Consider the following 16745-nt stretch of genomic DNA (forward strand, 5'->3'; position numbering starts at 1 on the left):
AGGTAACATCTTCAGCCGAATTTAGGGGATGTCAGTATTCTTGTGTTTACATCACAAGACCCTCACTTGACACCCACACACCGGAAGCCCTTAGAAACAGAAGAACATTGACACTGACATCCCCTGAACATGGCTGAAGATGTTACCTAGCCTCGTAACGAAACGTTTGGAAACCAACCCACAAGCTCGGAGAACGAATCTATACTCGAGCTACAGGTATTCGCCAATGTGGCAGAAAATGTTGGAAAATGACTGTGGGCATTTTCATTTTCGTTCACACCCACCCCATCTCCTCTATGTCAGACCCTATGCCCAGATCAGAGCAAGCATGTACACCCTGCTCAAATACCCACAATATGGGGATAACAAATGTAAATGATGAATATCTAATAAAATTAATGCCATCTCCTTGGGAAAGTTGGTTTTGAAGGGCGCAGTATCATTTAAAACAGGGGTATCAAACTTAAAGCCTGCAGGCCGAATCTGGCCCACAGGGTGTTTAGATAATAATAATAATAATAATAATAATAATAATAATAATAATAATAATAACTTTATTGTTATTGTACATGTATACACAGTATACCCATACAAAGAAATTCGCTTAACACCCAAAGACCAGGTCCAACACACATAACAATCCCCAAACACACTCCCACCCATCACAATTCCCCACCCCTAAACCACCCAAACATTCACACAACAGACCAAGTAATGCTGTCCAACAGCTCACTGATGGTGGCCCTTTAGTTCATTGTTGAGTGCAATTATAGCTCTGGGATAAAAACTATTCAGAAAATGTATGGTCCGAGTTTTAATTGTTCTGTATCTTCTGCCAGAAGGCAACAGTCCAAAAAGATTGTAAGCAGGATGGGAAGAGTCTCTGAAAATGTTATGCAACTTTCTCAAACAGCAAGATTCGAAGATGTCATCCAGGGCTGGTAGCTGGAGTCCGATGATATTCTGGGCAGTTTTAATGATTCTCTGTAGAGGTTTTTTGTCCGCCACAGAGCTGCTCCCATACCATGCAAGAATGCAATATGTCAGGACACTCTCAATGGTGCTGCAATAATAGGACAGAAGTAGATGCTGAGATAGATTTATCTTCCTGAGCATTCTCAGGAATTACAGCCTCTTCTGTGCCTTCTTCACAAGCATGTTAGCATTCAGAGTCCATGAGAGGTCCTTCGAGATATAAATGCCCAGAAATTTAAAACTACCAATCCTCTCCTCTGATTTATACCCAAATTGGACATTTTAAGAAACAACCTGTTGGGTAAAATGGTATTAAAGGCAGAGCTATAATCCACAAATAACAGCCTCGCATCTGGCCCCAGGGGCCACCCTGGAAACAAAGAAGGACTAACCTGCAGTGCTCTGCCAGCGAAAACAGAGCTCGGGAGCCGATTTTTGCTGGCAAAGCACTCTAGCCACCACAGGCGCCGATACGAGTGATGTCGAGCTGCTCCCCCCCCCACCCAGGTCAACACAACCCTGATGCAGTCTTCAATGAAATCGAGTTGGACACCCCTGATTTAAAACATTAATAATAAAAACAATAACAATAAACTTTAACATCATCAAACATACTCTGGGTCTTTGGGAATGTCTCATATTGCTTTGAGTGGCTTTGGAAGGCGCTATGCCTTTTGATGAATAGCAAGAGAAATGGAAATAAGATTCATTCTTATACACTGTTCACGGTGTCCCCAATTTTGCCTGTGGCATCTTTCAATTTGGCCAGTCAACTGTTTTTCAGCTTTGCTGATGTGTAATAAATAAACATCAAAGGACATTTTTGCTTGGTGAATTGAGCGGTGGAAGAATTTGTTTGCTTGCTCTGAACTTGGTGTGTGCAAACTACAGGTAGCTCTTGACTTACAACAGTTCATTTAGTCACCGTTTAAAGTTACAACAGCAGTGAAAAAAGTGACGTATGACCATTTTTCACAGTTACAACGTTTGTCGCCTCCCCATAATCCTATGGTCAAAATTTAGATGCTTGATAACTGACTCATATTTATGACGGCTGCAGTGTCTCAAAGTGATGTGATCACTTTTTGGGACTTTTGGACGAAGTCAACGGGGAAGAGTCAGATTCACTGAACAACCAGGTTACCAACTGATCAACTGCAGGGGTTCACTTAACAGCCAAGGCAAGAAAGGTTGCAAAATGGGGCAAATGTCACTTAACAAATGTCTCACTGAACAATGAAAATGTTAGGCTCAATTGTGGTCGTAAGTTGAGGACTACCTGTATGCCACCTGGAGATGACCCATAATCCTTTCCCAACACTATCTACTGAGGGGAATAGAGCCAGGATAGGCATAACCACCTGACTTCTTTGATGTCAGGAATTCTCCTTGTTCTTCTCTGGTTGGCTGGACTCTGCACTTCATCAAGGAAAAGAGACAAACCAGAGTGTCTCCAGAGAAGGGCAACCAAAGGGAAGGAGGATAAAAATATCTATGATAAATGATTGGAGATACTGGGTATGCTCTTCACCTTGGAGTAGAGAAGACTATGTGGAGGTCTGACGGCGGTCATCATGCATCTCTTAGCTGCTCAATTTGGGGGGAATTGAGCAATTTCTAGGAGGCATGAAACAATGGTCTAAATGTCAGAAAGGTACATTATGATTGCGCATCAGGGGAAAAAATGTCTTAATGGAACTGGATGGCCTTGACTACTCAGGAGGAAGGATTGGAGAAAGGATTTAAAGAAAAGCTGGATGGCCACCTACCAGGAATGCTGCAACAGTGTATTACTGCCCTGGGCAGGAGTCAGATTAGTGTTTTTCAACTGTAGCAACTTGAAGATGTTTAGACTTCAGTTCCCAGAATTCAACAGCCAGCACAGAATCTTCTGGAAAGACCCTATGCCTGGCCGGGGAATTCTGGGAGCAGAAGTCCACACGTCTTCAAATTCTCAAGTATGAGAAAACACTGGAGTAAATGATCTCCAAGATCCCTTCTATATTTTAATATTTGTACATTCAGTGGCTACTTTCCCCACATATTCTCTCTCTTGTCTTTTGCAGTTCGGTTTCGCATCGTCTCCATGGATAAAGATTTCCGTCCTACGAAGAAGAAGGTAAATTTTGAGGGGTACTAAGACAAATAGAGACGGTGGCATCTCTGTGCGAAAACATTCAATTCATGCTCTCCCCTGGGTCAATTCCCCTCCAGGGGAATTGTATGGAGCCCTCCCTCCTCACCTAAAACATTGAAGCCAGTGTGAGTGTGAAGATACCCCTGGGTGGAAACTAGTGAAGACTAATGGAGTAATTGAAGGTTTTGGATTAGTGCTGACCTTAAATTTACTCTTAGTCATGAAAACTGGCTGGGTGACCTTGTGGCTATGCACTGTCAACCAACCAACTTCACAGGGTGGTTGTTATGGGTGCGTGTGCGGGAATTCTAAGAGTAATTCCTTGAGGTGAGGCAAGATACAAATAAATACATATCAAAACCATAATGCAACATAAAAGAAACTCCCATGCCCCTTTTTTCTACCTATTCTTTTTCTCTATCCTCATTTTCATTCCTTAGTGTCTCTGATTTTCCTGTGGGTTTTTTTTTGTCTCCACAGTTTCCAGTTGTGTACATCCAGGTATGTGCTGGAAGGCCATAACAGTGTCAGCTCCATGGCTGATTGGACCTCATTGATCTCTGGATGGGAGGCCACTAGGAAATATGAGGGCTACAGGCTCTTGGGAAATCAAAATGAGCAACCATTTCCAGATCGTTGTCCAGAAGATGATACAAGGAGATCTCTTGGTGACGAGGGAGAGATATTTTTAAAGTAGCTAATATCAAGTCCTGTTTCACTTCATTAAGAATGGGGCTATTTCACACAGTCCCATAAAGTAGCAAAATTAATTCTGTTGGGAAATGAGGGAAATTTTGTCTTTGACAGGTCCATTCCTATCTTCTTTACAAGGAATTGGGATGAATGAGAATCCTTTCCTTGCATTTGATCACAGAAACAGTAGCATCGATCAAGAAATCAACTAAAGACATGAATCAACTTCCTGCATAAAGTAGTTCATAGGTTTAGTGCTATTTCTGGGCTGCAATTCTTCAAGGTGTCCACTAGATGGCAGCAGAATGGTGAGCTACTCAGTGAACACATTCCTTCCATCTAGTGGTCCTCTGGAGTAATGCAGTGCTGATCTGGCAAACAGCTGAGAGGATTGTTTTGTTTCACTCCTTTCTTTCTTAAATTAGTGGCTCTAAAGTTGTTAAAGTGTTTAGAGAACTATGTCCCAGCCTCCCTCAGCTTGTACAATCTGAGCTCGAACATCCCTTTGTCTAATGGTAGAGCCTTCTTGCTAAAAGCAATAGCACTTAGACTTATATACCGCTTCACAGTGCTTTACCCCCCCTCTCTAAGCGGTTTACAGAGTCAGCATATTGCCCCCAACAATCTGGGACCTCGGAAGGATGGAAGGCTGAGTCAACGTTGAGCTTGGTGAGATTTGAACTGTCAAATTGCAGGCGGCTGGCAGTCAGCCGAAGTAGCCTGCAGTACTGCATTCTAACCACTGCGCCACCACGGCTCTACGACCTACAGCCACCATTTCCAACTTGAGGCCTTCAGAAAATTAGGGAGTACAACTCCCTGAATTTCCAGCCAGCACAGCAATTGTCCTTGCTGGGTGCAGATCCTGAGAGTTTAATCCCAATACATATGTGGGCTTCTGGTAGGCTGTCATATCTAAATACACTGCTACCATGTTTTCCCAAAAATAACCCCTCCCCAAAAATATTTAAATGCATGCACAGTTGGTCCTCGCCATTTCCTCTGGTTAGGGTTAAGGAGACAGAGCTCGAAATCAGGTAAGACAGCAAGAGGAGCCTCTTTTTGCTCCACGCGCCCCAAAATAATAACACCTCCCCAAAAGTAAGGCCAAGCACTTATTTCAAGGTTCAAAAAAATATAAGACAGGGTCTTATTTTTGGGGAAACACAGTAATAGTGCTTGGAGAATGGGATTGTAGGACTACATTTTCCGGGTCATGAACCACTCATTCTAGAACAATTCTGGGTTATGGACAAACTTTGGAACTTGTTATCTTGTTCTTTCCAGGATCCCCAAAAGAACCGGGTGTTCCAGTGGAGAGATGTGGAGGTTCCGTTGGGCATAATCCAGCTTTCCTATTCTCTGTCTTCCGATCCCCTCTTGGGCACCTACAAAGTGGTCGTAGAGAAAGACTCCATGGAAGTTGCAGAATACAGCTTTGATGTGGACGATTATGGTAAGGAGATCCAGTTTGCCCTTCTTTTCTTTCTTCCCCCTCCCTTCCTGCTTCCTTTCTCCCTCCTCTTTCCTTCCTTCCTCCCTCCCTCTTCTGTCCCTCTAACCAACCTTCCTTCCTTCCTTCCTTCCTTCCTTCCTTCCTTCCTTCCTTCCTTCCTTCCTTCCTTCCTTCCTTCCTTCCTGACAGTCTGGTTTATACTATCTTGTTGAATTAAGGTATATTTGTCCCAATAAATTTGTAGCAACTTAATCTGCACACTGAAGTTTGAAAAAATGCCTCTTTATGTTGAGCTGGTAGATTTAAAAAATCAATACTCCTAGAACATTTATATTTAGGATTATTTTTAAGGATGGAAAAAGCAGGGTGGAAATGGAAGGAAGGAAGGAAGGAAGGAAGGAGGGAGAGAGGGGGAAGAAAGGAAAGAAGAAGGAGGGAATGAATGGATGGATAAGTAAGTAAACAAACAAACAAATAAATATTTGGCAATGAGGGATTTAGCAGGCCAGAGACCTTACAATTCTGTTTCTTCAGTTTAATTCTAAGACTCACTTTCTCCAACAAATTTCACATTGATCTGGTTACTCAGCTAAATTAACCCATTTTCTGAGATTAGAGATAATGTTTTACCAGCTAATCACATACAGATCACAGATGAATATGGAGTCTCTGGGCCAGGAATTTAAGATAGTGGTTGGGACAGTGGGATTGACGCTTCACTCAAACACACACACACACACACACACACACACACACACACCGTGAAACTAATTCAATGGGTTGAACTTCTACAAAACATGAACCACCAAAACAAGGACTAATTACCTAAGATTGAAGCCAAACATATTAGAAGATTGTCCAAATGCAATTGTTAAATTCATTCTGGCATCATGTTTACTGCTTTCTTAATGCAAGGTTTAATTTGTCTTACTTAGATTTACAGTTTACTTTTCCTTTCAGACCTCAATTGTCTGGCCAATTTCTCCCATCTCCCCGCAAGGGAGGTCACAGGAGAGAACTGGACAGTTTGTGCTTCCACAAGGTTCACCTCATGACTTTCTTTTCTTCCCTTCCCTCTTTCCAGTTCTGCCCAAATTTGAGCTTTTGTTGAAGGCCCCGAAGCTCATCACAGTTGTGACTAAGGAAATAGAAGTCAGTGTGTGTGGCAGGTACGTGATGCTCATCTACTCTCCTTTTCCCATTGTGAGCAGAAGGCTCAAGATTTTCCTGGTGTGTGTTCTGATCCAGCCTTCACAAGGAATGATAGGCTGCTTGCTCGCGAGTAAAACAAACCCCTTTTCAAAACAGGGCAGGAACAAAAAACAAATGTTAATTAGTCCCAAGAAACCTGGTTCTGGCCAAGGAATCTGAATTGCTTGCTGTATATGAACAACAAATAGTTGTCTGTGACAACAGGCCACTCCCCAACACCTCTTATTTATTTCCCAGACAGGGAGAGGCTGGCTAGCATCTACGTCTCCTTTTCCCTGAGAGCTGGCTTATTGCTTTCCTTTGCTCTCCTCTCCTTTTCTCTCTACTCATATGAGCATCTGGAATGGGCCCCATCTGTTCCTCCTCTTCACTCAGCTCAGGCCCTGAACACAGCTGCCTCTCCACCTGGGGGATGATGGAAGGCCTTGGCTCTGCCTCTGCCGCTGTTTCCTTATCAGAGCCTTCCAAAGGCTCCGAAACTGGCCCAGTCTCTCCCTCAACCTCCTCCTCATCTGACTCTGCTGCTAGCTCTGCTGGCAGCTGACAGGCCACAACAGCAGAAGAAAGGGAGGATGGAAAATCTGCTCCTGTTCAGGTTTTATTTTTATTTAATTTGTCAAACATGTACTAGATAACTGGTATAAGTATTAACATGGACATGAACCAGGAATGAGTACAAGTAAATGGGGACAGTAGGACAGGGATGGTAGGCACGATGCACGCCCCTTTTACGGACCTCTTAGGAATGTGGTAAGGTCCACGGTAGACAGCTTAAGGTTGAAGCTGTGGGGGTTAGAGGATGTAACAATGGAGTCAGGTAGTGCATTCCAGGCATTGACCACTCTGTTGCTGAAGTTGCATTTTCTGGAACCGAGTTTTGAGTGGTTTACTTTGAGTTTGTATCTATTGTTTCCCTGTGTATTATTGCAGTTGAAGCTGAAGTAGTATTGACAGGTAGGACATTGTCGCAGACAATTTTGTGTACTACACTTAGGTCAGACCGTGGGCAGCGTAGTTCTAGGTTTTCCAATCCCAAAAATTTGAGCCTGATGGCATAAGGTATTCTGTTGTGAGCAGAGGAGTGGAGTACTCTTCTCATGAAGTACCTCTGGACTTACTCAATTGTGTTAATGTCTGATATAGTGTGGATTCCAGGCAGATGAGCTGTATTTGAGAATTGGTCTGGAAAAGGTTTTATATGCCCTAGTTTGCAGTACAATGTTACTGGAGAAGAAGCTTCACAAAATTAGGTTAATAACTCTTAATGCCTTTTTGGCAATACTGTTACAGCATCTGGGGCTTAGATTGTTTGAGAGGCGTACTCCTAGGTCCTTGACAGAGTGAGGGTTGCTACGAGGTCATATCCGCCCAGCTTGTATTTGGTGTTCTGATTTTTGTTGCCAATGTGTAAAACATTTGTTGGTTGAGATTTGGAGTTGTCAATTGTTTGACCATTCAGATACATAGTCAAGGTCGCTTTGTAGGGCAACAGTATTGTTAGTGGTGTTGAATCAGTGGTGAAATCCTGCCGGTTCTGTCCAGCTCGCACAAGCCGATAGCAGTGGTGGTGCATGGTTTGGTGAACCAGTAGCGGCAGCAGCATGAGGCTCCACCCACATGCAGTTACTTCCTGGTTTTTAATCCTCTGTGCATGCACAAAGCCTTCTGCACATGCACAGAGGGTCAAAAATTGGATGTGATGATGGTGCGCGCACACTTCCAAACCGGTAGGGAAGGTAAATAGATTTCACCCCTGTGTTGAATAGTTTTACGTCATCAGCAAAGAAGATGCAGCTTCTTATAATATGATCGCAAAGGTCATTTATGTAAAGCAGAAAGAGTGTGGGTCCTAAAACACTGCCTTAGGGGACACCACTATTAACTGTTGCAGGGTCTGATAGGGCGCTCCCTATTTTGACTACTTGTTGTCTATTTGACGGGAATGTGGCTATCCACTTGTGTAGGGGTCCGAAAATGCCATAAGAGCTTAGTTTTAACAGTAATTTGTCGTGTACCACTGAATCAAAGGCTTTGCAGAAGTTTATATAAATTGTGTCTATTGCTTTACCCTGGTCAAGTTGTGTGGTCCAAATGTTTCTGCAGTGTAGGAGTTGCAGATTACAGGACAAATTTTTCCTGAAACCAAACTGCTTGCTAGAGAGTAGATTGTTTGTCTCTAAGTGGAGGGTGATGGATTAGTTTATAACTGATTCCATGACTTTGCAGGTGACACAACACAGTGAGATTGGTCTGTAATTTTTTACTAGACTGGGGTCTCCTTTTTCCAAGATTGGAATGACAGTGGTTAATGACCATAAGTTGGGCAAGGAACTGGTTCTGAAAGATACCTTATAGATTGTGCTTACCATGTTTCCCCAAAAATAAGACCCTGTCTTATATTTTTTTGAACCCCGAAATAAGTGCTTGGCCTTATTTTCGGAGATGTCTTATTATTTTTGGGCGCGTGGAACAAGATGGAGCTCCTCTTGCCATCTTATCTGATTTCCAGCTCTGTGTTTAAATATTTTCGAGGAGGGCTTATTTTCGGGGGGAGGCTTATTTCAGTGCATGCGATCAAAAGCCCAATTGGGCTTATTATCAGGGGATGTCTTATTTTTGGGGGAAAAGGGTAGAGGTTCGGCTATGGCAGTGGAAAGCTTTTTCAAGATGTTTTGCTCGCTTCTTGGTGTTTTCATGCCCATATAGGTTTCTTGACAGAGACACGGGAGTGGTTTGATGTTGTTTTCTTCTGAGAATGTCATATTCAGTATCCCAGCCTAGGATCTCCTGGTGGCCTCCTATCCAAATACTGAACAGGCCATATCCTGCTCAGGCTCAGAGATCAGCCAAGGTTGGCTTTGCATTGCCCCCTTGTGGAGCATAGATAGAAAGGCACAATAGTGATGAAGGTGATGATGATGATAGTAATAATTTACTTCCTTCTGAAGGAAACCGGAGCGCAGTAAAAAAAAATCTTTTATAAAAAAAATAACAAGATAAAATAACCCATAGGTATAAATAAATATACCTGGAGGCTCTGGAGGTAATAAACCTAATAGATAAATACTGATGAAGCTGGTGAGAGAACATGTATAACAGTATTAAGCAGAGTTCCCTTTAAGGCAGTCTAGTCCTAGTGAGGTTGTTATTATGAAAGGCTGGGTGAACAAGGCTTGTTTAAACAAAGAGAGTATAAACAAGCAGAAAGAACAAAAAAAAAAAAAGAATGAAAAAATTCTGGCTGCAAGATTTGCTCTTTAATAGTATCGGGAAATTGCCCAGAGTCATTCTGGTCTGAGATGATGGGTAAACGGCAAAAATAACATAATACAATATAATGTAAAATCAATGATAACCTGACATAATAAAAAGATAACTAATTATGAAAGAAAGAAAAATAAGAAATACAATACATGACAACACAGAAGGTTAAAGCAATCTAAAGCAAAGCCAGACTTAGATATATATGTGCTATTAAAATAATAAATTTAAAAAAAAATGAATGCAAGAAACTAACCTACGCAAGAAATTGGAAACAAGAAAAAATACCAAGTGAAACAGAAGTAATAGGGAAAATTTTAGAATGCGCTGAAATGGATAGGTTAACCAAAGAATTACAAGAAAAAGAAGAATCAGACTATTATAAAATATGGAATAATTGGTATAATTGGTTAAAAATTAGAAATATACAAAAAATATAGGGGATATATTACCGATTGATACATATATATGTAATAAAAAATATTATTAGATTAAAGAGAGGTGAAGGAATATATTATAAGTAAAATTGTAGAACGTCACTCTGAAAAAATGCTTAAGAAGAAATTACACTCTTTTTGTGTATATGTTGTATAAATGTTTGTTGTGTATATGTTACGTATGTCTTTTTTAATATTTATATTCAATAAAAACTATTTTAAAATAAAAAAAAAAAATGAATGCAGGCAAGTATCTGTGTCCCAGGATAATGTTGTGGGATCCAATCTGAGTCAGTCACTGGGACCAGAGGTTCAGTCTTCCAAGTTTTGGAGTCATGCTGGAGTCCATCCTCAGGGAAGTACTCTCTCTCTCTCTCTCCAGAATGTGTGCAATAAGCTGTTCTATGCCTAGTATTTATGTAGTGCCTAGTTCTGTGTGGCTCTTTGTTGTTAATCGCAAACAACAATTGTTTTTGTTTGCGTCTGGTATTGGTATTGACATCTGGCTGTTAAGTTGCTGGTTGTTGTTTCTCTGGCTATTAAGACATTGGTTATTATTTCCCTGGTTGGTTGTTGTTTGGAAACAAAAATGGTTTAATATCTGGCCATCAATACCCCAATTAATTAAAGTCATACATAACTGGGCACCATATAAATAGTACACATAGAAAAGAGCCCAGTGGCCACATTCTGGAGGGGAGAGAGGGGGAGGGAGAGAAAGAGAGAGAGGGAGAGAGAAAGAGAGGGAGAGAGAGGGAGAGGGAGAGGGAGAAAGGAGAGGGAAAGAGAGAAAGAGAGAGGGAGAAAGAGAGAGAGGGAGTGAGGGAGGCAGAGAGAAAGAGAGGGAGAAAGAGAGAGAGGGAGAAAGAGAAGCAGAGAGAAAGAGAGGGAGAGAAATAGGGAGAGGGAGAAAGAGAGAGGGTGAGAGAGTTTTTTTATGGATGATCTCCAGCCTGGCACCGAAAGTTTGGAAGACTAAATCTCTGGACTAACTCAGATTGGATCTTGTAAAAAACAACAACAAATACCCACATGGCTTCCTTTGGATCCTGCAGGTTCCTTTCCTTTGATCTTCTTTCTTTATGCAAACCATCTCCCTCTCTGTGTTTTTGCCCATCTTGGTGGGTTCTGACTCTAGGTACACTTATGCAAAACCAGTGCCTGGCCTGATGAACCTGAGGCTCTGCCGGCATCCCAAAAGCGTGCCTCATCAGTGTAAAACTGATGAGAGTCTGTGTAAAGAATATGAAGGCATGGTAAGGGACGTCGGGTTTCCACAGCTGGGATAGCTTTGTAGACCTATTTTAAACCTATTTCTTTGCTGTCGTTATTTAAAAATGGGGATTATGTTTTCTTGATTCACTCCGGCAAATAGTAGGGAGGGTCATATTCAGACAATTGTTGAGACAATTGAAAATATTCAATGCTCGCTCTATGGAAACTGTATGGAAAAAAATAGCAAAAAGAGATATCATTCTTCCCCCATTTTCAACCATGTTTCTTTCAATTAAATTGCTCTGCATTGAAACAGAGTAGAGTGGAGTGGAGTGGAAGGGAGGGGAAGGGAAGGGAAGGGAAGGGAATAGAATAGAATAGAATAGAATAGAATAGAATAGAATAGAATAGAATAGAATAGAATAGAATAATAGACTTGGGAGGGATCTTGGAGGTCTTCTAGCCCAATCCCCTGCTCAGGAAGGAAATCCTATACCCATGATGGTGAACCTATGGCATGCGTGCCACAGGTGGCACGGATGGCCATATCAGTGGGCATGAGAGCTCAGCTCTTCTGGGCCCACCAGAAGTTGTCAAATGGGCCATTTTCAGTCTCAGGAGGATCTCTGGGGTGGGGTGGGAGGCTGTTTTTGCCCTCCCCAGACTCCTAGAGAGGCCCTGGAGCCAGGTGAGAAAGAAAAAGGGGCCTACTGGGCCATCGCGTGCCAGAAGCGGGGGACAGCGGGAGGGGGGGTGCACAGGGGCAGGGCGCATAGAATTACGGGTGTGGGCATATGTGCGCAACCCCCTGCTCCCCCTTCCTGGCACGCGATGGCAAAAAAGTTAGCCATCCCTGCCCTATACCATTTCAGACAAATGGTTGTCCAATCACTTCTTAAAAACCTCCAGTGTTGGAGCATTCACAACTTCTGGAGGCAGGTTGTTATTTACAAAGGGATCACAGGCTGCTCTTTCTTGGTTGTTGTGGCATGCAGGCAGATGGAGACGGCTGTTTCTCCAAGGTGGTGAACATGGAGGAGTTCCAACTGAGGTGGCTCGGCTTTTCGATGGCCATCGCCGTAGAAGGCAAAATCACAGAGGAAGGGACAGGTAATCTTCATGAAACAGAAGACCGCCAATGGGCTGTCAGAGCCAGACCTAAAGCTTCCATTTCTTACAAGAGATAGCAATAGCAATAGCACTTAGACTTACAGTTTTTGCAGTGCTTGGTGGCACAGTGGATAGAATGCAGTACCGCAGGATGCTTCTGCTGAATGCCGGCTGCCTGCAATTTGACAATTCGAATCTCACCAGGCTCAAGGTTGCCTCAGCCTTTCATCCTTCCGAGGTGGGTAAAATGAGGACCCAGATGGTTGGGGGCAATAGGCTGACTCTGTAACCCGCTTGAGAGGGCTGTAAAGCACTGTGAAGTGGTATATAGGTCTAAGGGCTATTGCTATTACAGTGCTCTCTAAGTGGTTTACAGAGTCAGCCTATTGCCCCCAACCATCTGGGTCCTCATTTTACCCACCTCGGAAGGCTGGAAGGCTGAGTCAACCTTGATAGAAAAAAAACACCCCCTGTCTAAGTCTAAGAGAGTAGTGGCGTCTCAGTTATAAATGAGAAAATTATTCTCTGCTCCAATACCCATTTCACAGACAGTGAAGTGATGAAATTTTGTGGGGGGAAAGAAATCAGCTGGTTGAAAGCACTCTGAGGCATACCAATCAAATTTGATATCCCATGAAGAGTGTGATGGCTCAGTGGTTAAGACTCTGGGCTTATCAGCTGGAAAGTTGACAGCTCAGGTTCGAGTCCTGAGCATTTCAGGATTGGGTGAGCTCCCATCCTCGCCCCAGCTCCTGCCAACCTAGCAGTCTGAAAGCATGCAAATGTAGGTAGAAAAATAGATATCTCTTCAGCGGAAAAGGTTACCGCGTTACATACTTTTCTGCTGGCCACATGATGACGGAAGTGTCTCTCAGACAACAGATTCCCTAGGCTGAGAACTGGAGATGCGCGTTACCCCTTTGAGCCACTCATGACTGGACAGGGAGAAACCTTTAAAGGGCTACTGAGTGCCAAATTCAGAAGGAATTAGTATGTCAGAGAAATCCCAAAGGTGCTTTTTCAAGAGGCAACTGGACTTTCTTGTTTTTCTTTGAAGATCTTTCACTTCTCATCCAAGAAGCTTCTCCAGTTCCTTGAAGGAGTTTCTTGGATTGAGAAGCGAAACGTCTTCAAAGAAAAACGAGAAAGTCCAGTTGTCTCTTGAAAAAACACCTTTGGAACAACCATGACTTGGATGACTGAGAATCTTCATAGACACGTCAGAGAAATCTGCACATGGGGAGCCCTGGAGATCATCTATTCCAACCCCTTGTCCAAAGCAGAAATCCACATGTCCGTCAAAAGAATCAGGCTTCTTGGCACTCCAGAGACAAGGAGTTTCTGGGAAATTGGAGAGGAAGGGAATGAAACAGCCTTTTGCAGATGACACTTCTCTTCAACAGGAGTGGAGCTGAATAGCACAGAATCCATTGAGATCACGTCCACGTTGAGCAAAATTACCTTTGAAAACCCAGACCGTTACTATAAACCCGGCATGCCCTATGTCGTGAAGGTAAGATGAGAGCTATGGGTTCTCTGCATAGCTGGATTTAAGCCGTATCAGCCCTCCAGTCTGCTCCAATGCCCTTTCTTCACCCTAACAGCTGCTCCAGTTGAGCTAGAATGATCAAAAGCAGTGTAAAAGCATTGAGGAATACAGAATAACAGACTTGGAAGGGACTTTGGATGTCTTGTAGTTCAGGGGTCTCCTTCCCCTGGTCCATGGCTCAGTACCGGCCTGTGGCCTGACAGAAACAGAGCTGCACAAACAAGCGAAGCCCCATCCGTAGGATGCAGGCACCATGTGAAACCACACCCTCTCTGGTCCGTGGAAAAGCTTCTCTCCTTCGAATGGGTCTCTGGTGCCCCAAAGGTCGGGGGCCGCTGTTCTAGTTCAATCCCCTGCTCAATCAGGAGATCTTATACCATTTCAGTCGAAGTAGGGAGGGAGTGTGGGAGGGAAGGAAGGAGGGACAAAAGACCTCTGCTCCAGGATGGTGGGATTATCCTTCAGAGCAAAGCCATTCAGCCACAAACGAAGCCCCATCATTGTATCAACGTAAAGTGTCAACCAAACTTGAATCATAACCCATGACCCCACATGGCCACATGGGAGTCTACAACCAATCAGAATACATGCCCTTGCCACAGGAACAGGAAACTCAAATTCAAAGCTCAAGAGAGGCTATAAATCTCTCTCTCTCCCCCCATATGCTCATTTGCTCAGGACCCAAAAAACGCATGTGGTCCTGTCCACCATTAAACCACCTTTCCAAGCAGCTTGCATGTTTCCAGGGTCTTTCTCTCCACTTGGAACTGAATCCAGATGGACATTTCTTCCAACAGATGTTAGTTAGTTAGTTAGTTAGTTGGTTGGATGGATGGATGGATGGATGGATGGGAAGGAAGGAAGGAAGGAAGGAAGGAAGGAAGGAAGGAAGGAAGGAAGGAGCAAGCAAGCAAACAAGCTGGTTTCTACAATAGGAACCTTTCAGCCTTTATTCATTAGCAGGATTATTAAGCAGGGGTATCCATGGGAATGATGGTGGTAGCCCCAAAAAGTCAAGATGGCAACCACCACAAAGCCCCAATCATGCCTCAGAGCAATAGCAATAGCACTTAGTCTTATATACTGCTTCAAAGTGCTTTACAGCCCTCTCTAAGCGGTATACAGGGACGGCCTATTGCCCCCAACCATCTGGGTCCTCATTTTACCGACCTTGGAAGGACGGAAGGCTGAGTCAACGTCGAGCTGCTCAGGACATCGAACTGCTGGTGGTAAGCAGTGACTTAGCCTGCAGCTGAGGATTCAGATGGTTGGGGGCAACGTGCTGACATTGTAAACTGTCCAGAGAGTATGTAAAGCATTATGGGGCAGTATAGAAGTGCTACTGCTATTATCATCCCCTGCGGATGCTCTGCTTTGAAGCTCCCAAAGCCCTTTTTCCCTAACAAAGAGTCCGTTTATCAAACCAACCTGTAACGCCATCTCCCAGTGGCTCCTTGCTTGTCCCCTTTCTTTCTCAGCCTCAGCCCCAGAACCTACTCCCAGGCTCAAGTCCCTCCTGCTAGTCTCCCCTTTTTCACAGAGTTGTAGCGATGGGGAAAAAATTAGGATGGCTTGATGGGAAAGCTTGGCGTCCCTGAAGGAAAGGCAGAGTAGAAATTGCATTGGTAAATCCTGAAATATTTGGCCGCAACCAGTTGGGTCAATGTGTCAATCGGTTTTTCGTGCGCAGGTGAAGCTGGTAGACAGCAACGAGGTGCCAATCAACAATGGAACAGTGGAGATTTTGATAATGGCAACTCACCAGCGGCTCAATCAAGTGACGGACGCTGAGGGGAGAGCTGAATTCTCCATAGAAACCACTAATATCACAAGCGACTCTTTGTTTTTTACGGTTAGTCTTCGCGATTTGCGACGGCTGTATTTTATGATATTCCCACTCGATGGTTTGTTTCTGTTGCTCCCCTCTGGGCAGAGGTTTCAAAGTATTTTTACCAGGACTATCAGATTCTGTAACAGCTTTGTTCCCTAGGCCATCCGTCTGGGAAACTCGCAAGGTTTGTTTTTCTCGCCATGTACATTTATACATCCGAAGTAGATTGTGCTGTTTCTCTGTGTCATATAATATATGTGGGTATATGCATATTTTTTATTTATTTACTTACTTATATTTTTGTCATGTTTATGTGTAGTGTATTTTGGAGATGGTGACCCTTCGAGAGCTCTATGCAACAAAATTTCATTTTAATGTATGCTGATTAGTATAGATTTAAAGTGACAATAAAGTTAAAGTTATTCTAGTTAGTTGGTTAAAAGTACTTAGGGCTCCTCCCTTTCCCCCCCTCTGTCTTTCTTTTCTCATTGTCACGGTCTTCCCCCACCCCACTTTTAAGGTGATTTTCCATCTTGCTCATTCCGAAAATACCCTGTATATTATCCTTTGAAAAGTCACCATTGAGATCCCGGCCCAGGCTGGACCCTGTCATTTCCATGGCAAGAAAGGTCCCCTGTGGCTTTATTCCCAGATGTGTTTTCAATTGACAAGTCTAGTCCACAGGCTAGAAGATTTCTTTGTGGTCTCCTGTCCGTGTATGGAACAGAACGACTGACCCTGCTCAGTTCTAGATTAAAGCGGTGAAAGTGATCTTCCCTCCCCCAAAGCTGGACTTTGAGTCCTTTACTGCTTAAGGAGGGTGGGGGTCAGGGGTGGGTTCTACTTACCTTTATCACCGGTTCGCAACG

General features: G+C 43.4%; 1 protein-coding gene across 1 annotated transcript in view; it reads left to right on the top strand.

Annotated features, from left to right (window-relative positions):
• The window catches only part of LOC132712346 (alpha-2-macroglobulin-like), a 73657-nt gene that overhangs the window by 6370 nt on the left and 50542 nt on the right, over window positions 1–16745 (top strand). The window contains exons 4-11 of the mRNA XM_060693456.2: window positions 3042–3094; window positions 3593–3613; window positions 5093–5261; window positions 6346–6430; window positions 11310–11427; window positions 12382–12496; window positions 13900–14009; window positions 15736–15897. Of these exons, the coding sequence (XP_060549439.2) occupies window positions 3042–3094; window positions 3593–3613; window positions 5093–5261; window positions 6346–6430; window positions 11310–11427; window positions 12382–12496; window positions 13900–14009; window positions 15736–15897 (833 nt within the window). The remainder of the gene's footprint in view (window positions 1–3041; window positions 3095–3592; window positions 3614–5092; window positions 5262–6345; window positions 6431–11309; window positions 11428–12381; window positions 12497–13899; window positions 14010–15735; window positions 15898–16745) is intronic.

This window comes from Pantherophis guttatus, chromosome 2 (genome assembly GCF_059756535.1).
Source record: "Pantherophis guttatus breed Tessera chromosome 2, ASM5975653v1, whole genome shotgun sequence".
NCBI classification, from domain to species: Eukaryota; Metazoa; Chordata; class Lepidosauria; order Squamata; family Colubridae; genus Pantherophis; species Pantherophis guttatus.